We start from the raw sequence: 22885 nt of genomic DNA, 5'->3' as shown, positions 1-22885 counted from the left end.
CTAACCAAAAGGTCGGTAGTTCGAATCCACCAGGTGTTCCTTGGAAACCCCATGGAGCAGTTCTACTCTGTCCTATAGGGTAACTATGAGTGGGAATCGACTCAATGGCGATGGGTTCTATTTCATTGCTCTTTATCATTGTATGGATATACCAACAGCAGTTTGTTTCTTTGAAGAACATTTGATTTGTTTTCACATTTTGGCTATTACAGGTACAGCTGCTGTGAACATTCATATACAGGTTTTTGTGTCACAGGTTTTCATTTCTCTGGAATAAATGCCCGGAGTGTGATTGATGGGTTGTTTCCTAAGTATATGCCTGGTTTTATGAGAAACTGACAAACTGTTTTTCAGAGTGGTGTACCATTTTACGTTCCCTCCAACTGTGCATGAGAAACGCATTCGCTCTGCATCCTGGCCAGCATTAGTTATTACCACTTTTTGTTTTTTTTTACTTTAGCTGTGTATTTGTGATAGGTGTGTGGTGATAGTTCATCATTGTCTTAATTTGTATTTTTTTAATGATTAGTGATGTGAACACCTTTCCCTGTACTTACCTGCCATCTGTATATCCTCTTTGGTGAAATGTCTTTTCACGTCTTTTGCCTATTTTCTAATGGATTATTCATGTTGAGTTTTCAAAGTTCTTTATATATTCTAAATATGAACTCTTTGTCATCGTTAAAATGGACTGGCATCGGACTTTGTCTGACTTCACTAGGGGGTAGAGAGGCATCATCAACATCAGCCCAAGGCTGATTCCTATGAGGTGGAGGTCAGACATGCCTCCTCTCTCCAACCTTTTTACCAGTTCTGACACCAGCCATTCCTTGCACGGCACTCTCTACTTCTCTGTTGGGTTTGGTAATTCTTTGCAGTGGCCGCACAGAACTCACAGATCATATTCACAGTTACGGGCTTTATTAGGGAAATAGCAGGGTACAACTGAGGATCACGATCAGCGGACTAAAACTTGGGGTCAGGATCAAGAAGCATGTAGTTAAAGTCTCCCTCTTTAGTGCAGGACAACTCTCTCAGCTCCTTTCTGCTATACAGGGCTCTTCCTGGTCCCAGCCTCTGCCCTGCTCAGGCTAGTGTTACAAAGCTCTTTAGTTCTGCTGATAACTGCCCGGAGGCACCCCGCTTCACCAGAAAGCCTCCTACCCAAAGGCCCTCAGCTCTCTTATTCCATGAGTTGGTATGCTCCATGAGCCAGGAAGCCCACCGTGCCATCTAGTGCCTGTCTCCTGGTTCTGCTGCTGCCGTTTCTCTGCCACTAAAGCCTGCTGTGCTTGCGGTCGCTTCTCACCATTTCAGGGCACCTCTGGTTTTACCACTTTTTCTGCCTCCTGGGTCTAGAAGATTCTCGGTGCAGTGACCCTGGGTTCAAAAGACACACTCGCTCCTGGCACTCTTCTTCTTGATCGTAGTGAGATCCCGCTCTGTTTCTGGGGTTGGCTTCCTTTAAGCCTTGTGGGATGGCAAAACTGACCAATCCCATTGTGAGAGAAGCAGAGAGTGCCATGGGAGGAGCAGCTGGTGTCAGAATTGGTAAAAAGGTTGGAAAGAGGAGGTATCTCTGACCTTATCTGCATGATCCCACCCCCGAAAGGATTCCATACACCTTATTTGCATTTTTAGCAAGCTGTCCAATCCCCTTGGTGGACCACAAGCACCTTTTTGCATAATCTCGCCCAGTCATTTTGTGGGAGCCACAAGACCATGGCTAAAAGGGCATATTTTTATCTAAGATATGAGGTTTATATCAAAGTTCGCTTTTTGGTGAACCTACACAAAAAAAATTTTTTTTTTTTTTTTACAGATGTCCAGTTGCTCAAGCTTCATCGATGAAAAGACTGTCTTTTACATATAAGTCTGTAATACATTGTTACTATTTTTGTTAAAACAAATACCTTTTTTAAAAATTTAATAATAAAAAAACTTAAATGTTTACCTTTATAATACACTTCATTTCTTTGGTAGACACAAGTTTCCATTTGGTATTTTCCTTCTGCCTAAAGGACTTCCTTTAACATTTTTTGTAATGGGTGTCTGTGCATAATGAATTCTTTCAGCTTTACTATATCTGAGGTTATTTTTATGACATCTTCATTTTTGAAAGATGTTTTCACTGGGTAAAGAATTCTAGGCTGACAGTCTTTCAGTACTTTAAAGATTTTGCTTCACTGTCTTCCTTGTATTGCTTATAACAACAAAAAATTATCCTTTGTGTATATATATATATTTTTGTGACTGCTTTTCAGAATTTTTGCCCACTAATCTTGAGTAGTTTGATTTTGATGTCCTTGGTGTAGTTTTCTGTGCTTGGGGTTTGCCGAGCTTCTTCAATCTCCAGGCTTTTATTTTTTTGTTTCTTTACCACATTTGGAAATGTTTTAGCCATTTCTTCATTCTTAATATATTTTTTTCTGTGCTCCTGGGGGATTCCAGTTGCATGTATATTAGGCTTATTTAAATTGTCCTGTAGCTTACTTGGAAACCCTGGTGGCATAGTGGTTAAGTGCTACGGCTGCTAACCAAAGGGTTGGCAGTTGGAATCTGCCAGGCGCTCCTTGGAAGCTCTATGGGGCAGTTCTACTCTGTCCTATAGGGTCGCTATGAGTCGGAATCAACTTGACGGCACTGGGTTTATAGCTTACTTATATTCTGTTCTTTTTTTCCCTGTGTGTTTCTTTCTAAACAGTTTCCATTGCTATGTATTCATGTACGCTAATCTTTTCTTCCGCAATGTCTAATCTGCCATTAATTGCATTCATTGTACTTTTCATCTCACACATAGTTGTTAATCTCTATAAGCTTGCCTTAGGAGTCCCTGAGTGGTGCAAATGGTGACACGCGGGACTACTAACCAAAAAGTTGGCAGTTCAGACCCACCCGGAGGTATCTCAGAAGACAGGCATGGCATCTGCTTCACAGCCATTGAAAAACCTGTGGAGCAGTTCTACTCTGCACACATGGGGTCTCCATGTGTTAGAATCTACTCCAGGGCAAATAACAACAACATCAACAAGCTTGATTTGTTCCATATTTCTACTTAACTTTTTTGAACACATGGTGTACGATCTTAATACTGGTTTTAATTTCCTTGTCTACTAATTCTAATATATGTGTCAGTTCTAGGTAGGTTTTGATTAGTTGATTTTTCTCCTCATGTGGGACATAATTTCTTTCATATCTGATAGTTTTTTTTATTGAATGCTGTACATTGTGAATTTTATCTTGTCGGTTGCTGGATATTTCTGTATTCCTCAAAATGTTCTTGAGCTTTGATCTGGTATACAGTTATGTTTTTTGGAAACAGTCTGATACTTTCAAGTCTTGCTTTTAAGATTTGTTAAGCAGGAATGGGACAGTGCTCATTGTGGGGTTAATTATTCCCCACTGCTGAAGTAAGACCTTCTCTGTATTCTTCTCAGTGCCCTGTGAATTAGGAGGCTTTCTAGGGGAGACAGGTACAATTTCTGGCCTTGTGTGTCGGGCACTGTTACTTCTAACCCCATGAGATAGTCTTTTTTTCCTCCTGGTCTTGCATAGTTTCCTCACATGCATGCAATAATCAGTAGCACTTAGCTGAATACTTGAGAGGGAGTATCTGCAGATTTTCAGAGTTTTATTCTGTCTAGCTCTCCTCTCTGGTAATCTGTCTTGCAAACTTTGCCCTGGTTTCCCCAGACTGTCAACTATGGAGTCCTCAACTTGGAGTCCTCTGGCTTTTCTTGGGCTCCTATTCTCTGCTCTGTAGCCTAGAAACTTTCTCAAGGCAAGAAGCTGAGACAATCATAGGACTCACCTCATATATTTCTTATCTGTTAGGGATCGCTGTCCTTCTTTGCCTGATGCCCCAGTGTCTTGTAAACTACCGTTTATATTTCAGTGGTTCTCTCAATAGGGGTGAGGGCAATTTAGGCCTCCCCACCCCCAGACTCATTTGGCAACATCTGGAGGCATTTTTGGTTGTCACAATCGAGGTGCAGGCCAGGGATGCTGCTAAATACCCTGCATTGCAAAGGACATATCCCCATAACAAAGAGTTGTCCAGCCCAAAATGTCAGTAGTGCCAAGACTGAGAAGCTCTGTTATATTTTTACTGTTTTTTAGTTATTTCAGGCAGGAGAATAACTCCTATCCCTGTTACTTCATCTGGACCAGAAGTAGGAGTCCATGGAAAGTTTCTTTTTTTTTTTTTTTTTTTTTAAGATACGAGACACCAAATATTTGTTTTTCCAAGAGAGTAAGCTAGTAGAGGGGAAAAATCAATGATGCATGAGAGAGAGAAGCCTGTTGCTAGAGCATTGTCCTTAGGCAGGCAGGGAAGAATGGGCACTAATGAAGGAGTGGTTGGGGTAGCTAGAAGCTAGTTGATACAAAGTGAGTGGAGAAAAGATGTCGTATATATACGAACAAATGCAGATTCATGGGTATATGTGGTGAAAGGAACTTGTGGAGGTTTTTTCTTAAATGTTTCTATTTCCTAATATTGTTAAGTGCCTTTTAGTTGATTTTCAACTCGTAGTTATGCCATGAGACAAAGTAGAACTGTCTCATAGGGTTTTCTAGGTTGTAATCTGTACAAGAGCAGACCTCCTGGTCTTTCTCCTCTGAAGCTGCTAGGTGGTTTCAAACTGCCAACCTTTCAGTTAGCAGCAGAGGGCTTAATGGTTGCACCACCATGGCTCCTTATTTTCTAATGCTAGTAAGGATAGAAAGAAACTTTAGAGAGTATCAAAAAAACAAAAACAAACCTGTTGCCATGAGTCAACTCCGACTCATAGAGACCCTGTGGGCAGAGTAGAACTGCCCCATTGGGTTTCCAAGGCTGTAATCTTCACCGAAGCAGACTGCCACATCTTTCTCCCACAGAGTGGCTGGTGGGGTTGAAGCACTGACCTTTTGTTGAGCAGCCAAGCGCCTGACCACTGCCCCATTAGGGCTCATTTGTAGAGAGTAAACCCAGAAAACCCAGTGCCGTCAAGTCGATTCCAACTCCTAGTGACCCTATAGGACAGAGTTTTTGTAGCGAGTACAAGGTATGAAATACCTGTCTAAGAGATTAAGAGAATGAAGATATAATTTCTAGACAGCACTAAGGACTCACTTAAGTTAGTGAATATCAGCCTAAAGTGACTAGTTTGCATGGTGGTTATCCTCTGTCACGTTTAGCAGCACAGCTGCATGTGCAAAGTATGTGCAGAGTTTAGTTTAATCAGGGTTGGTGTTTTATCAAGCAAATTCATTGAAGGTAATGAAAACAAAGGAGTCCTAACCAAGTATTACCAAATATATCCAGTAGAGTATAAAAGATCATACCAACTTGAGTTTATTCTTGGAGTTGAAGAAGCATTTAACATTAGGAAATCCTTAAGTATTAACCAGATTAACAGATTAAAGGAAGAAAAAAGCATATCATCTCAGATACAGAAAAAAGTATTTGATAAAATTGAACATCCATTCATGATAAAAGTTTCTAGTACACCAGCAATAGAAGGAAACTGTTAGCCTTATGAAGACACCTACAAAAACCTATGTCAAGGAGGCGGAGCCAAGATGGCGGACTAGGCAGACGCTACCTCGGATCCCTCTTACAACAAAGACACGGAAAAACAAGTGAATCGATCACATACATAACAATCTACGAACCCTGAACAACAAACAGATTTAGAGACGGAGAACGAACTAATACGGGGAAGCAGCGATTGTTTCCAGAGCCTGGAGCCAGCATACCAGTCAGGTACGGCACAAGCACAGAGACCTGCTCCACCCCCCTGAACTAACCCCGGGAGGGGGACTAGCCGGTTCCACGGGCGGCGTGGGACGCAGCCGTTAGGAGAAGTCCCCGGGAGGCAGTGACTGATCTTGGAGCAGAAAGAGCAGCACCCGAGCCGGGGAACCGTCCCACAGGGATTTGGACTGCACGCAGGTACGCCATAAACACGGAGAGTTGCTCCACCCCCTGAACTAACCCCGGGAAGGTGACCATCCGGGTCGCGCGGGCGGCGTGGGACGCAGCCGGTAGGAGAAGTCCCCGGGAGGCAGCGACTGGTATTGGAGCGGGGAGAACAGCGTTCCAGCCGGGACACTCGGTCGCGGCACAAGCACGGGGAGCTACTCCACCCATCTGAACTAACCCCGGGAGGGGGCCCACCTGGTTCACGGGGACGGCACGGCCACGCGGCTGGAGGGACGAGAAGTCCCCGGGAGGCAGCGACTGATTTTGGAGTCGAGAGTGCACCGTCCCAGTAGGGGAGCCTTGACGCTGGGCGTGGGGCTGGAAGCGGAGGATCTGACCGTGACTCCAGCGGGCCAGACCCCCCGGGGGCAATCTCCACACAGACAGCACACATAGGCGACGCGCCCGCGGGAATCTCAGATATAATAGTCTTTCCAAGCAAGACAAGCAACTCTGGCTATATTCTGAAGTGCTACTCTCCTATCTCTCTGTTCCCTCCCCCACCCTCCCCAGGCGGCTTCATTAACATCTGAATAGCCTGAGCCAGAGGGAGAACTCTGATAGGGATCTGACTGCAGTTTTTTTTTTAGCGGATTTTCTGGAAAAACTAGTTTCCCAGTGATGGCTCGGAGACAACAATCCATATCAAACCACTTAAAGAAGCAGACCGTGACAGCTTCTCCAACTCCCCAAACAAAAGAATCAAAATCTTTCCCAAATGAAGATACAATTTTGGAATTATCAGATACAGAATATAAAAAACTAATTTACAGAATGCTTAATGATATCACAAATGAAATTAGGATATCTGCAGAAAAAGCCAAGGAACACACTGATAAAACTGTTGAAGAACTCAAAAAGATTATTCAAGAACATACTGGAAAAATTAATAAGTTGCAAGAATCCATAGAGAGACAACATGTAGAAATCCAAAAGATTAACAATAAAATAACAGAATTAGACAACACACTAGGAAGTCAGAGGAGCAGACTCGAGCAATTAGAATGCAGACTGGGACATCTGGAGGACCAGGGAATCAACACCAACATAGCTGAAAAAAAATCAGATAAAAGAATTAAAAAAAATGAAGAAACCCTAAGAATTATGTGGGACTCTATCAAGAAGGATAACCTGCGGGTGATTGGAGTCCCAGAACAGGGAGGGGGGACAGAAAACACAGAGAAAATAGTTGAAGAACTTCTGACAGAAAACTTCCCTGACATCATGAAAGACGAAAGGATATCTATCCAAGATGCTCATCGAACCCCATTTAAGATTGATCCAAAAAGAAAAACACCAAGACATATTATCATCAAACTCACCAAAACCAAAGATAAACAGAAAATTTTAAAAGCAGCCAGGGAGAAAAGAAAGGTTTCCTTCAAGGGAGAATCAATAAGAATATGTTCTGACTACTCAGCAGAAACCATGCAGGCAAGAAGGGAATGGGACGACATATACAGAACACTGAAGGAGAAGAACTGCCAACCAAGGATCATATATCCAGCAAAACTCTCTCTGAAATATGAAGGCGAAATTAAGATATTTACAGACAAACACAAGTTTAGAGAATTTGCAAAAACCAAACCAAAGCTACAAGAAATACTAAAGGATATTGTTTGGTCAGGGAACCAATAATATCAGATATCAGCACAACACAAGGTCACAAAACAGAACGTCCTGATATCAACTCAAATAGGGAAATCACAAAAACAAACAAATTAAGATTAATTAAAAAAAAATACACATAACAGGGAATCATGGAAGTCAATAGGTAAAAGATCACAATAATCAAAAAGAGGGACTAAATACAGGAGGCATTGAACTGCCATATGGAGAGTGATACAAGGCGATATAGAACAATACAAGTTAGGTTTTTACTTAGAAAAATAGGGGTATATAATGAGGTAACCACAAAAAGGTATAACAACTCTATAACTCAAGACAAAAACCAAGAAAAACGTAACGACTCAACTAACATAAAGTCAAACACTATGAAAGTGAGGATCTCACAATTTACTAAGAAAAACGCCTCAGCACAAAAAAGTATGTGGAAAAATGAAATTGTCAACAACACACATAAAAAGGCATCAAAATGACAGCACTAAAAACTTATTTATCTATAATTACCCTGAATGTAAATGGACTAAATGCACCAATAAAGAGACAGAGAGTCACAGACTGGATAAAGAAACACGATCCATCTATATGCTGCCTACAAGAGACACACCTTAGACTTAGAGACACAAACAAACTAAAACTCAAAGGATGGAAAAAAGTATATCAAGCAAACAATAAGCAAAAAAGAAGAGGAGTAGCAATATTAATTTCTGACAAAATAGACTTTAGACTTAAATCCACCACAAAGGATAAAGAAGGACACTATATAATGATAAAAGGGACAATTGATCAGGAAGACATAACCATATTAAATATTTACGCACCCAATGACAGGGCTGCAAGATATATAAATCAAATTTTAACAGAACTGAAAAGCGAGATAGATACCTCCACAATTATAGTAGGAGACTTCAACACACCCCTTTCGGAGAAGGACAGGACATCCAGTAAGAAGCTCAACAGAGACACGGAAGATCTAATTACAACAATCAACCAACTTGACCTCATTGACTTATACAGAACTCTCCACCCAACTGCTGCAAAATATACTTTTTTTTCTAGCGCACATGGAACATTCTCTAGAATAGACCACATATTAGGTCATAAAACAAACCTTTGCAGAGTCCAAAACATCGAAATATTACAAAGCATCTTCTCAGACCACAAGGCAATAAAACTAGAGATCAATAACAGAAGAACGAGGGAAAAGAAATCAAATACTTGGAAAATGAACAATACCCTCCTGAAAAAAGACTGGGTTATAGAAGACATCAAGGAGGGAATAAGGAAATTCATAGACAGCAACGAGAATGAAAATACTTCCTATCAAAACCTCTGGGACACAGCAAAAGCAGTGCTCAGAGGTCAATTTATATCAATAAATGCACACATACAAAAAGAAGAAAGAGCCAAAATCAGAGAACTGTCCCTACAACTTGAACAAATAGAAAGTGAGCAACAAAAGAATCCATCAGGCACCAGAAGAAAACAAATAATAAAAATTAGAGCTGAACTAAATGAATTAGAGAACAGAAAAACAATTGAAAGAATTAACAAAGCCAAAAGCTGGTTCTTTGAAAAAATTAACAAAATTGATAAACCATTGGCTAGACTGACTAAAGAAATACAGGAAAGGAAACAAATAACCCGAATAAGAAATGAGAAGGACCACATCACAACAGAACCAAATGAAATTAAAAGAATCATTTCAGATTATTATGAAAAATTGTACTCTAACAAATTTGAAAACCTAGAAGAAATGGATGAATTCCTTGAAAAACACTACCTACCTAAACTAACACATTCAGAAGCAGAACAACTAAATAGACCCATAACAAAAAAAGAGATTGAAACGGTAATCAAAAAACTCCCAACAAAAAAAAGTCCTGGCCCGGACGGCTTCACTGCAGAGTTCTACCAAATTTTCAGAGAAGAGTTAACACCACTACTACTAAAGGTATTCCAAAGCATAGAAAATGACGGAATACTACCCAACTCATTCTATGAAGCCACCATCTCCCTGATACCAAAACCAGGTAAAGACATTACAAAAAAAGAAAATTATAGACCTATATCCCTCATGAACATTGATGCAAAAATCCTCAACAAAATTCTAGCCAATAGAATCCAACAACACATCAAAAAAATAATTCACCCTGATCAAGTGGGATTTATACCAGGTATGCAAGGCTGGTTTAATATCAGAAAAACCATTAATGTAATCCATCACATAAATAAAACAAAAGACAAAAACCACATGATCTTATCAATTGATGCAGAAAAGGCATTTGACAAAGTCCAACACCCATTTATGATAAAAACTCTTACCAAAATAGGAATTGAAGGAAAATTCCTCAACATAATAAAGGGCATCTATGCAAAGCCAACAGCCAATATCACTCTAAATGGAGAGAACCTGAAAGCATTTCCCTTGAGAACGGGAACCAGACAAGGATGCCCTTTATCACCGCTCTTATTCAACATCGTGTTGGAAGTCTTAGCCAGGGCAATCAGGCTAGACAAAGAAATAAAAGGTATCCGGATTGGCAAGGAAGAAGTAAAGTTATCACTATTTGCAGATGACATGATTATATACACAGAAAACCCTAAGGAATCCTCCAGAAAACTACTGAAACTAATAGAAGAGTTTGGCAGAGTCTCAGGTTATAAAATAAACATACAAAAATCACTTGGATTCCTCTACATCAACAAAAAGAACACCGAAGAGGAAATAACCAAATCAATACCATTCACGGTAGCCCCCAAGAAGATAAGATACTTAGGAATAAATCTTACCAAGGATGTAAAAGACCTATACAAAGAAAACTACAAAGCTCTACTACAAGAAATTCAAAAGGACATACTTAAGTGGAAAAACATACCTTGCTCATGGATAGGAAGACTTAACATAGTAAAAATGTCTATACTACCAAAAGCCATCTATACATTTAACGCACTTCCGATCCAAATTCCAATGTCATATTTTAAGGGGATAGAGAAACAAATCACCAATTTCATATGGAAGGGAAAAAAGCCCCGGATAAGCAAAGCACTACTGAAAAAGAAGAAGAAAGTGGGAGGCCTCACCTTACCTGACTTCAGAACCTATTATACAGCCACAGTAGTCAAAACAGCCTGGTATTGGTACAACAACAGACACATAGACCAATGGAACAGAATTGAGAACCCAGACATAGATCCATCCACGTATGAGCAGCTGATATTTGACAAAGGACCAGTGTCAATTAACTGGGGAAAAGACAGCCTTTTTAACAAATGGTGCTGGCATAACTGGATATCCATTTGCAAAAAAATGAAACAGGACCCATACCTCACACCATGCACAAAAACTAACTCCAAGTGGATCAAAGACCTAAACATAAAGACTAAAACGATAAAGATCATGGAAGAAAAAATTGGGACAACCCTAGGAGCCCTAATACAAGGTATAAACAGAATACAAAACATTACCAAAAATGATGAAGAGAAACCCGATAACTGGGAGCTCCTAAAAATCAAACACCTATGCTCATCTAAAGACTTCACCAAAAGAGTAAAAAGACCACCTACAGATTGGGAAAGAATTTTCAGCTATGACATCTCCGACCAGCGCCTGATCTCTAAAATCTACATGATTCTGTCAAAACTCAACCACAAAAAGACAAACAACCCAATCAAGAAGTGGGCAAAGGATATGAACACACATTTCTCTAAAGAAGATATTCAGGCAGCCAACAGATACATGAGAAAATGCTCTCGATCATTAGCCATTAGAGAAATGCAAATTAAAACTACGATGAGATTCCATCTCACACCAGCAAGGCTGGCATTAATCCAAAAAACACAAAATAATAAATGTTGGAGAGGCTGCGGAGAGATTGGAACTCTCATACACTGCTGGTGGGAATGTAAAATGGTACAACCACTTTGGAAATCTATCTGGCGTTATCTTAAACAGTTAGAAATAGAACTACCATACAACCCAGAAATCCCACTCCTCGGAATATACCCTAGAGATACAAGAGCCTTCATACAAACAGATATATGCACACCCATGTTTATTGCAGCTCTGTTTACAATAGCAAAAAGTTGGAAGCAACCAAGGTGTCCATCAACGGATGAATGGGTAAATAAATTGTGGTATATTCACACAATGGAATACTACGCATCGATAAAGAACAGTGACGAATCTCTGAAACATTTCATAACATGGAGGAACCTGGAAGGCATTATGCTGAGTGAAATGAGTCAGAGGCAAAAGGACAAATACTGTATAAGACCACTATTATAAGATCTTGAGAAATAGTAAACCTGAGAAGAACACATACTTTTGTGGTTACGAGGGGGGGAGGGAGGGAGGGTGGGAGAGGGTTTTTTATTGATTAATCAGTAGATAAGAACTGCTTTAGGTGAAGGGAAAGACAACACTCAATACATGGAAGGTCAGCTCAATTGGACTGGACCAAAAGCAAAGAAGTTTCCGGGATAAAATGAATGCTTCAAAGCTCAGCGGAGCAAGCGCGGGGGTCTGGGGAACATGGTTTGCGGGGACTTCTAAGTCAATTGGCAAAATAATTCTATTATGAAATCATTCTGCATCCCACTTTGAAATGTGGCGTCTGGGGTCTTAAATGCTAACAAGCAGCCATCTAAGATGCAGCAATTGGTCTCAACCCACCTGGAGCAAAGGAAAATGAAGAACACCAAGTCCACATGACAACTAAGAGCCCAAGAGACAGAAAGGGCCACATGAACCAGAGACCTACATCATCCTGAGACCAGAAGAACTAGTTGGTGCCCGGCCACAATCGATGACTGCCCTGACAGGGAGCTCAGCAGAGGACCCCTGAGGGAGCAGGAGAGCAGTGGGATGCAGACCCCAAATTCTCATAAGAAGACCAAACTTAATGGTCTGACTGAGACTGGAGGAATCCCGGCGGTCATGCTCTCCAGACCTCCTGTTGACACAGGACAGGAACCATCCCTGAAGACAACTCATCAGACATGAAAGGGACTGGTCAGCGGGTGGGAGAGAGACGCTGATGAAGAGTGAGCTAATTATATCAGGTGTACACTTGAGATTGTGTTGGCAACTCTTGTCTGGAGGGGGGATGGGAGGATAGAGAGAGAGGGAAGCCGGCAAAATTGTCAAGAAAGGAGAGACTGAAAGGGCTGACTCAAGACGGGGAGAGTAAGTGGGAGTAGGGAGTGAGATGTATGTAAACTTATATGTGACAGACTGATTGGATTTGTAAACGTTCACTTGAAGCTTAATAAAAGTTATTATAAAAAAAAAAAAAAAAAAACCTATGTCAAGCATCATTTTAATTTTTAGAAATAATTTTATTGAAGCATACATGGAATTCCTGGGTGGGGCAAATGGTTAACACGCTTGCTGCTAACCAAAACTTACCTACCCAGAGGTACCTTGGAAGAAAGGCCTGGTGATCTACTTACAAAAAATCAGCCACTGAAAACCCTGTGGAACACAGTTCTATTCTGACATGCAGAGGGTTGCATGAGTTGGAGTCAACTTGACAGAAACTGGTGTGGTTTGGTTTTTGTTTTCATAATACACACAGGGAAGTGCATATGTATCAGTGTACAGCTCGATGAATAATCTAACTGTAATTACCACGTAACAGCCACCCAGGTCATGACATAGAAAAGTACCAGTACCTCAGAAACTGCCTTCTTGCCCCAGCCCCCAGTCCCTATTCGTCTCTCTCCCTAAAGGCAATTGTTATCCTGACTTTTAAGACCATAGACGAATTTGATCTATTTGTGCAGCGTGTATTCTTTTTATATCTTTTTATATTCACATTGTATTTGTAAAATTTATCTATGTTGTTCTCTGTGTCAGTTCATTCATTTTTTTCTTGCTGTATTGCAGTTGATTGAATTAATTGGCCACAATTATCTTTTACTCTCAGAAAAGTGTGGTTGTTTGGTGCTGCTGTGAACTTCCTTGTATTTGTCTTTCAGTGCTATGTGCATGCAGTTCTTTTTGGTTGATACTAGGAGTCTAATAGCTGGACCATAACTGGGTAATAGGGTATATATATGTCAGTGTTAAGAGATGATATCAGACAGTTTTCCAGAGTGATTTTATGAGTTTTCACTCCCACTCCATATGTATGCAGTTGCTGTATAACATAACACTTGGTATTACCAGACTTTTTCATTTTTCTCATTCTAGTGAGTTTGTAGTAGTATGTCATAGTGATTCTTAATTCACTTTTTCCTGGTGATTAATGAGGTTGAGAATCTTTTTATATGTTTGTTGGCCTCTTGAATTTCTACTTTTGTAAAGAGCCTATTCAAGTCTCTTGCCCATTTTCTGTTGGGTTGTCTTTTTTAAAAAAAATCAATTTGTAGAAGGCTTTTTTTTTATATATATATTCTAAATATGTGTTCTTTTTCAGTTTTATATGTTGTACATAAAAAAAATCTCATTCTGTAGTTTGCCTTTTCATTCTATTAAAGATATTTTTAATCAATAGTAGTTTTTAATTTTAATGAAGTCCAGTTTATTCTTTTTCTTTATGGTTTAAGAACTATGTTTTTATACATAAACTGCTTCAGAATATTTTCCGTCCCAAGGTAATGAAGATATTTTTCTGCATTATCTTTTAGAGGCATTTTTGTTCTACCTTTTACATTCAGATCTGCAGTCTATCTGGCATTAGTTTAAAAAAATACTGTTTATTTTGACATCATTTCAGACTTACGAAAGAGTTACAGAGATTTCCAGGTATTCTTCACCTACATTCCCCAAATGTTAATATCTTACTATACTATTATGACATAGGCAGTAGATAGAAACAGTGATATACTAAAGTGAGCTTGTGCTTGCATACAAAAGATGATTGTTAAAAATTTAGATATTTGCAGGTTGATTTTTAAACTATTGGTAGCTTGAAATTAGCCAAGATGGAAGTATTTACTCCATGGAAATTGGTAAACACTACTTTTTTTTTTTCTCCAGAAAACTGTATTACCAGCACAATAGTACATGTTTGCGTGTAGAATTTTTTACTGAACCGTTTTAGAGTAAGTTGTAGACGTGATCCCCTTTGCCACTGAATTCTTCAGTGTATATTTCTAAAAAAAAAAATAAAGACTTCTCTTACATAACCACAGTATAATGATCAAAATCTGGAAATGATCTTTGACAAAATACCATTGTCTAATCCATAGACCTTGTTCAGTTTTTGCCACTTATCACGAGAATGTTCTTTATAGTGAAAGAAAACCCAAGATGATGAGTTACATTCAGTTCTCATATGTCTTTAGTATTTTTAATCTAGAGCATTCCTTAGTTTTTCCTTGAATTTCATGATTTTGATATTTTTAAACAGTGTAGTCCAGTTATTTTGTAGACTGGCCCTCAATTTGTGTTTGTCTGATGCTTCTGCACAATTATATTCAGGCTATGCACTTTTGACGGGAATACTACAGAAGTGATACTGAGTTCTTCTCAGTGTATAATTTCAGGAGGTACATGCTGTTGATTAATATCATTACTGGACATGTTAACTTAGATCACTGGGTTAATGTGGTGTCTGCTGAGCATCTCTATGTAAAATTATTCCTTTATTTACTCTTTGTAATCAGTAAGTGTTATAGGGGGAGAGGAGTTCCTGGGTGAAGCAAATAATTAACATGCTCAGCTGGTAACTGAAAAGTTGGTTAGATTCCACCCAGAGGTGCCTTGGAAGAAAGGCCTGGTGGTCTGCTTCAGAAAAATCAGCCATTGAAAATCCTATGGAGCACAGTTGTACTCTAACAAATGTGGGGTTACCATGAGTCAGAATTGACTCCACAGCAGCTTTTTTTTTTTTTTTAAACATAGGGATAGACTTTGAAATTATGTTACTGTCCTGTTACTCCTCAAACTTTCACCCCCTGATTTTAGCATTCATTTATGATTCTTCTCTGAATCAGTTATTGTGATGGTATTTGGTAAATGGTGATTTTTCGATTCCATCATTCCTTCTAAATTTATCATCAATGTACTCTAAGAGCTTCCTATTCTTACTTATTTATATCAGTGTAGGCACATGAGTTCTTACTTATTCAGTATATATTCAGCACTTATATTCCTTTACCATCGTTATTTATTTTGATGCCCAAATTGCCCCAGATTTGTCTGTCATTAATTTTTGTGTATGGTGTGAGGAGGTAGAGTCAAGTTTTTCTTTTTTATTTAATGTAGATAGCCAATTAACCCAGCATTAAGAATTCTAGCAGGAAAGGAGAGAGAATGGGACAGAAGCAATATTTGAAGAGATAATGGCCATAGATTTTTCATAATGGATGAAGGACATCATCACACATCATGTGGTGAAACCCATGTGAAATTGTGCACTACAGATTAATTAGTAAGCACAAATATGTGAAATTGTGTACTACAGATTAGTAAGTAAGCACAAGTAAGCCAGTGTGTGTACCTTGCTTACTGGTTAACCTGCCCCTGCCCTTGATTTTTCTAATTTGTCACTCCAGTCTCTTATGACCACTAAAAGGTTTCTCTTTACTTTAGCTGAGGCTTTTTGCCTGGTCCAAGCCTGATCAGCAATTAGAATCAGACAAATGCTCCCAGGAAAATAAAATGACTAGCAGTCATTAGCTCACCTTTGTCATTGCTGCCAGAGCTCTCTGATACCTTTAAAAATGCAGTTTTGTAATTGTTGTTTCTACAATGATCTGTTAACCTCCTACTTGGGAGCAGAATTGGCATTGATTAATTTTTGAGTGTTAAATCAACCTTGTATCCCTAGAATAACCCAATTCTTTTTGTATGTTATCTTTTTTTTTTTTTGGTGAAAATGTACACAACAAAACATACACCAATTCAGCAGTTTCTCTGTATATAATTCAGTGACGTTGATTACATTCTTCCAGTCGTGGAACCATTCTCACTATCCTTTACCAAATTATTCTACCACCATTAATGTAAACTCAATGCCCCCTAAACAGAAGTTCCCCATTCCCCTTCCCTCTTACCCCTAATTACCACTAATAATTTTTGATTTCTGTATATTTGCTTATTTCAGGTGAAATCATACAGTATTTGTCCTTTTGCAACTTACTTATTTTGCTCAGTATAAGGTTTTCCCCCCACATGTCTGTCAGTTTGTGGTACTGCCGAGGCTGGTGTATTGCTCTGATGCTGGATGCTATGCCACCGGTATTCAGATACCAGCATCACCCATGGTGGACAGGTTTCAGCTGAGCTTCCAGACTAAGACAGACTAGGAAGAAGGACTCAGCAGTCTACTTCTGAAAAGATTTAGCCAGTGAAAATCTTACGAATAGCAGTGGGGCATTGTTTCTTACACCTCAGCATAAAACAAAAATCCTCACAACTGGACCAATAAGCAACATAGTGATAAATAGGGAAAAGATTTAAGTTGTCAAGGATTTCATTTTGCTTGGATACACAATCAACACCCATGGAAACAGCAGTCAAGAAATCAAAAGACACATTGCATTGGGCAAATCTGCTGCAAAAGACCTCTTTGAAGGGTTGAAAAGGAAATAGGTCACCTTGAAGACTAAGGCGCTCCTGACCCTATCCATGGTCTTGTCAGCTGCCTCCTATGCATGTGAAAGCTGAACAATGAATAAGGAAGACCGAAGAAGAATTGACGCCTTTGAATTGTGGTGTGGGTGAAGAATATTGAATATACCATGGACTGCCAAAAGAACAAACAAATCTGTCTTGGAAGAAGTACATCCAGGATGCTCCTTAGAAGCAAGGATGGCGACACTAAGTCTCAAATACTTTGGACATGTTGTCAGGAGGGATTAGTCCCTGGAGGAGGACATCATGCTTGGTAAAGTAGAGGGTCAACAAAAAAGAGGAAGATCCTCAATGAGGTGAATTGACGGAGTGGCTGCAACAGTGGGCTTAAGCATAACAATGATTGTGAGGATGGCGCAGGACCAGGCAGTTAGATTCTGTTGTACATGAGTCGGAACCAATTTGATGGCACCTAACAACAACGTGAGGTTTTCAAGGTTCATCCATGTTGTGGCAGGCATCAGGACTTCGTTTCTCCTTATGGCTGATTAATACTCAATTTCACTTCTTCTTGGTATATACTTAGAATTGGAATTGCTGGGACATACGGTAGTTCTATGTTCAACTTTCTGAGGAATGACCCAACTGTTTTCCAGAGTGGCTCTTCCATTTTACATTCACACCAGCGGTGGATGAGGGATCCAGTGTTTCCACAGCCTTACCAACACCTATTATTTCCTTTTTTTTTTTCTATTCTTGCTTTTCTAATAGGATTGAGGTGGTATCTCATTGTGATTTTGATTTGTATCTTTCTAATAGCTAATGAGTCAAAATCGACTCAACAGCAGTGGGTTTGGTTTTTTTTTTTTTTTTTAATGGCTAAAATATATATATATAAATTTTTAATAATGTCAAACATCTTTTCATGTTCTTGGTCATTTGAATATTCTTTAGTGAAATGTCTGTTCAAGTCCTCGGTTCATTTTTTGATAGATACATTATCTTTTTAATACATTGCATAATTTGGTTTGCTAATTTTTTGTTTGGAATTCTTATATCTCTGTTCATGAGAGAGATTGGCCTGGAAGTTTTTTTTTCCTTATGTCAAGTTTTGTATCAGGTTATGTTGTCCTCATGAGATAGTTTGTATAAGATCAATGTTATTTCTTCCTTAAATGTTTGGTAAAATACACAGGTGAAACCATTTGGGCCTAAAAAAGATTTGTTGTAAAACAAGCTGACTCTAAAATTCTTAGAGAACAAGATGAGAGGACTAGTTCTTCTAGATATTAAGATTTATTGTAAATATATTTGGTATTAGCATAAGGAAAAACAAGCATGAATGGCCTATAAACATATATTGAAAAGGTTCTCATCCTCACAGAAATGCAAATTTTGACCTCCAATGAGATACAATTTTATATCCACTAAATTTTACAACATGAAAATTTTGACAGTATGAAGTGTTGTTGAGAATGTAGGAGAATGAGAACATCTGTACACTATTATTGAAACAAAAAAACTGTTAGAACCACCTTGGAATAGAGTTTGTCATTGGCTTATACCTAATGTTTCAGCATTTGTATTCCTACAATGCTCTTGCACATGCGCACTTGGAGACATGTTCAAAAATGTTAAAAACACCATTATTCATAATAGTAAAAAAACTGGAAACACTCCAAATGACCTTTGGCAGGAGTCTGGATAAATAGTGGTAAATCATAAAATGGAATGTATGAGAAGGAGTAAGCGCCTCCTGTACTCATCAACATGGGTAACTTAGAAACACAAGGTTAAGTGGGGGAAAAAAAGCTTATTGTAGAAAACCATACCAAATATGATACCATTTTTAAAAATAAAGCTCAAAAGCAAGCAAAACTTAATATTATTTAGAGATATACATAAGTTGAGAATTATCAAAGAAAGAAAAGAAAAATGAGAATAATAAATGTAAAATTTGGAATTATGATGACCTTTTAGGGGTAAAGCTATAGAGATGAGATTGTAGTGGAACATATAATAGTTTAAACAGTATTAGTAATAGTTTAGCTTAACCAGTAAAAAACAGGTCTGCCTTGTGCATGATGCTCTTTTAAGAACTGTCTATAGGGCATCAAAGGAACCCTGGTGGCAAAGTAGTTAAGAGACCAGCTGCTAACCCAGAGGTCGGCAGTTCCAATTTACCAGCCCGCTCCATGGGAGAAAGATGTGGCAATTTGCTTCCTTAAAGATTACAGCCTTAAAAGTGCTATGGGGCAGTTCTACTCTGTGCTACAGGATTGCCATGAGTCAGAGTCCACTAAAGGACAACAGATGTGGTTTGGTTTTGGTATATGGAATTAAACTGACAATAACAACTCGAAAGGTTAGAATAGGACCTTAGTGGGGGGGGGGGCAGTGAGTTTATGTTAATGGGGGAGGAACAACTCAGAAAAAGGGGGTGAGAATGATTGCACAACTCAAAGCGTGTAATCAGTGTCACTGAATTGTACATATAGAAACTGTTGAATTGATGCATGTTTTGTTGTGTATATGCTCAACAACAAAACACAGTCTTACTAGCCATTTCTTAAATTTGGTGGTGGATTCATGGGTTTTCAGACGGCACACAGCGTTAGCAACAACAGCCGTACTTTAGTCCTTACACATTTTTGCATATATTAAATATTACGTTATAAAAAATAGGTATATAGCTTAAAAACAGGAGGATGTTTGTGGGTCACGAGATCAGATAAGGATGTGGGGAGCAGTCACAAAATTAAAAGGAATTGATTCAAAGAAGAAACTGACAATATCCTCCACATAAGAATGAAAGGAATTTGTAGTTGTGCCACCAGGACTCCAAATGCAGCATTTGAGTTGGAGATTTAAGTTTCCAGTTTGCAAGTTTAAATAAAACTGACTTTATACATACGATGTGATGGATATGGCCATAGAAGAAACCAGTTCATTAATGAAATTCTTGATGTGCTGTAGTTTTAAAAGAATAAAATTATAGATAGCATCTTAAGTGAAATGATAACATTAAAATACAGCATGTGGCTCCAGATGCAGTCTATAATAGCACTGTGCTTGGAGTGAACAGGACTTTCAGAAGAAATCCTTGTTGCTATTTGAAAAGTTTCTAGTCTGTCTCCCTAAGCGAAACTATGATTGTATCTTTAGCATTGTCTTCTAAAATTTAAGTAAGAAGGGTGGTCAGTAGTTTTAGCTAAACATATTATGTAAAAACTATAATAGAATTTAACGGTAAAATAAAAAAAAGTGCGCAGTGGTTTTTTTTTTTTTTAATTTTCTGATTATAAAAATGAATCACTTAGAAAATCTCTTTGGTTAATTCTGAGTTAACTTCCTGAAATGTTTCTTCTTGTGACATACAAGAAGTAAAGAATACATTGGCTCTTTCCCATCTTAAAATTCTTTATATATGTCACAGAGGAAAATAATATGACACTTTTTAAGGTGCTCAGTGATTTTATTGGACTTTAAGAAATATAACAATATAGAGTAAGTTAAATTTGCCCTTTTATGTATGCAAACATTTTTAAATGACTTGTGCTTTTATGAGAAGCTACATATAAAATGTTCCATACATTTTATATGGTCTTAAATATAAAATCTTAAAGTAGATACCTGTATTGGATATTTTAAAAAATCTTATAGCAGTTTTTACATATTTAAATAGAAAATTGTTTTCAGATTACATCAGTTTATATCAGAGTTTCTGCATAGATTTAAGATTTTAAAATAAATAACATGAATTTAATATCTTACAAAAGTTAAACATCTTGACCCTTAACTGATGATGAATTGCAGAATGCTGCAAGCATCCAAAAATGTTTTTTTTATTTTTGTCTTCTGGTGTAGATTCAATAAAGTTTTCTTTTGTGCTTAATTGTGCTTATCTTGACGTGTAATTTGCTGACATTGTTTTGGTTGACATTATATATGGTAGACTAATATTTCTTACATCGCGTCTTTTTAAATGACACTGTGTCTACAGTTAAAGATTTTTGAATATCACTGAAATGATTTGGTTTATTGTAAAGTAGGTGTCACTTAGAAAAGAACAGTAAGACTAGAATGATATAGTGACTAATGTCAAAGCTTAAAACTTAAACTTTAAACTTGAAGATTCTTATCCTAATTCTAAGCACATTTCTCTGCTCTTTTGTTTTGTCTGAAAAATTGGTGAGAAATCCTAATTTCTTGAGTTGTTCCTAAAGCCAAATAGGGTGATGAGGGGAATTGGGTACCTTCTCTGGTCATAGGAAAATATCGGTAGAGTTGCCTCACTCAGATGTCATATTTTAGTGCCTGTCCCAGGAGTTGGAATCGACTCAGTGTAACAGATTTGGTTTTTCTGTTTTTTATCCCTGTGTTCTGCTGAAAAAGAAAAAAAAAAATTTTTTTTTTCTTTTTCAAGAAGTAGTGGTTAAATTCAGTGAGTTTTGTATAGATATAAATGGAAAGACAAGGGGTAGAGAGACACACAGACATGGAATTTTAATAGAAGCAGCTGCTATGTGAGTTTTAATATACCTTAGTTCACTGTATAAGTTGATGGTAGTTGGTCAATAAATATATTTCCTTTAATACTCAATAAAAATGGTCTATTGATTGAAAAAAGGTAGTCAAAAGTACTGTAGAATTTCCATTGAAAAGAATTTTTTTAGGTTAAAGATTGAGATAAATCTTAAATGTATTATATTTATTGTATTTTAAAGATGTACACACAAATGGCTATATATTTTTGTTTTTCAGAGTTGGAGGGTTATCCGGTATATTAATGTCTTATTGATAATGGCAGAACATCCACCACTACTGGATACAACTCAGATTTTAAGTAGTGATATTTCTCTTCTGTCTGCCCCTATTGTAAGTGCAGATGGAACACAACAGGTAAGGAAACTGAAATGTTTATTTCCTTATGTCTAGTACACATGTATTTCTTTCAAAAGAATGTGAATTTAAGATAGAATGAAGCTTCACAGTAGTGGGTTCCTTCCTGCTCGTTCATGTTTTAAACTCCAATTGAAGGTGTTGCTTTAGTTTTATCAGACTATAAGATAATGAGGCAGTTTTTGAAGTCACTTCTAAAATGTCCCAATAAATGGTCAGATTTCTTGTGTGCATATTTAGTTGCCACTGAACTTATTTTTGTTTTACTGTAGACAAACAATGGATTAGTCCACGAGTGTTTTTTTTTTAAGTAAGTTTAATGTTTTGCCTTAATGATTATTATAAATCATTATTTCAAATCGGTATGAAATCATGAGTATAAAACAACTGCCTATATAAGGTCTCTATGAGTCAGAATCAACTCGACGGCAGTGGCTTTGGTCTTTTAGTTTGGTGGTTGTATTAACTCATCATTCTCGTAATAATCCTAAAAGGATGGCAATGACGGACTTTGTGAGTGCCTGTTATGTGCTGGGCAATGAATGTGCTTAGTTCTCAGAACTACTAGGTATTTTAGTATTGTAGGTAAGGAAACAAAAATTAAGGACATAATAAATAACGATGAGGAGAAGGAACATTTTGTGTGCATACTGTGTAACAAACATTGGGCTAAGGGGTTCATATGTATCATCTCATTTAATTCTTTCAACGATTCTATGAGATAGGGGTACACCTGTCTGTCCCTATTTTGCAGATGAAACAAAATGAGTTTCAGAAAAGCTAAATAACTTGTTCAAGATCACACAATTGGTTGTGCTCCTAACCTGTACTCATACTGCCTCCTTGGGAAGCCAAGAAAAAAATGA

At 38.0% G+C, this 22885-nt stretch overlaps 1 protein-coding gene across 3 annotated transcripts in view; it reads left to right on the top strand.

Moving 5' to 3' along the window:
- The window catches only part of FNDC3A (fibronectin type III domain containing 3A), a 240066-nt gene that overhangs the window by 27974 nt on the left and 189207 nt on the right, over positions 1–22885 (top strand). For all 3 annotated transcript variants that reach the window (XM_049853006.1, XM_049853004.1, XM_049853005.1), the window contains exon 2: positions 21882–22019. In XM_049853006.1, the coding sequence (XP_049708963.1) occupies positions 21921–22019 (99 nt within the window). In that variant the 5' untranslated portion in view covers positions 21882–21920. The remainder of the gene's footprint in view (positions 1–21881; positions 22020–22885) is intronic.

This window comes from Elephas maximus, chromosome 14 (assembly GCF_024166365.1).
Source record: "Elephas maximus indicus isolate mEleMax1 chromosome 14, mEleMax1 primary haplotype, whole genome shotgun sequence".
Lineage (NCBI taxonomy): Eukaryota > Metazoa > Chordata > Mammalia > Proboscidea > Elephantidae > Elephas > Elephas maximus.
Note: the sequence above shows the minus strand (reverse complement) of the source record. Positions and strands in the feature narration are given on the sequence as shown.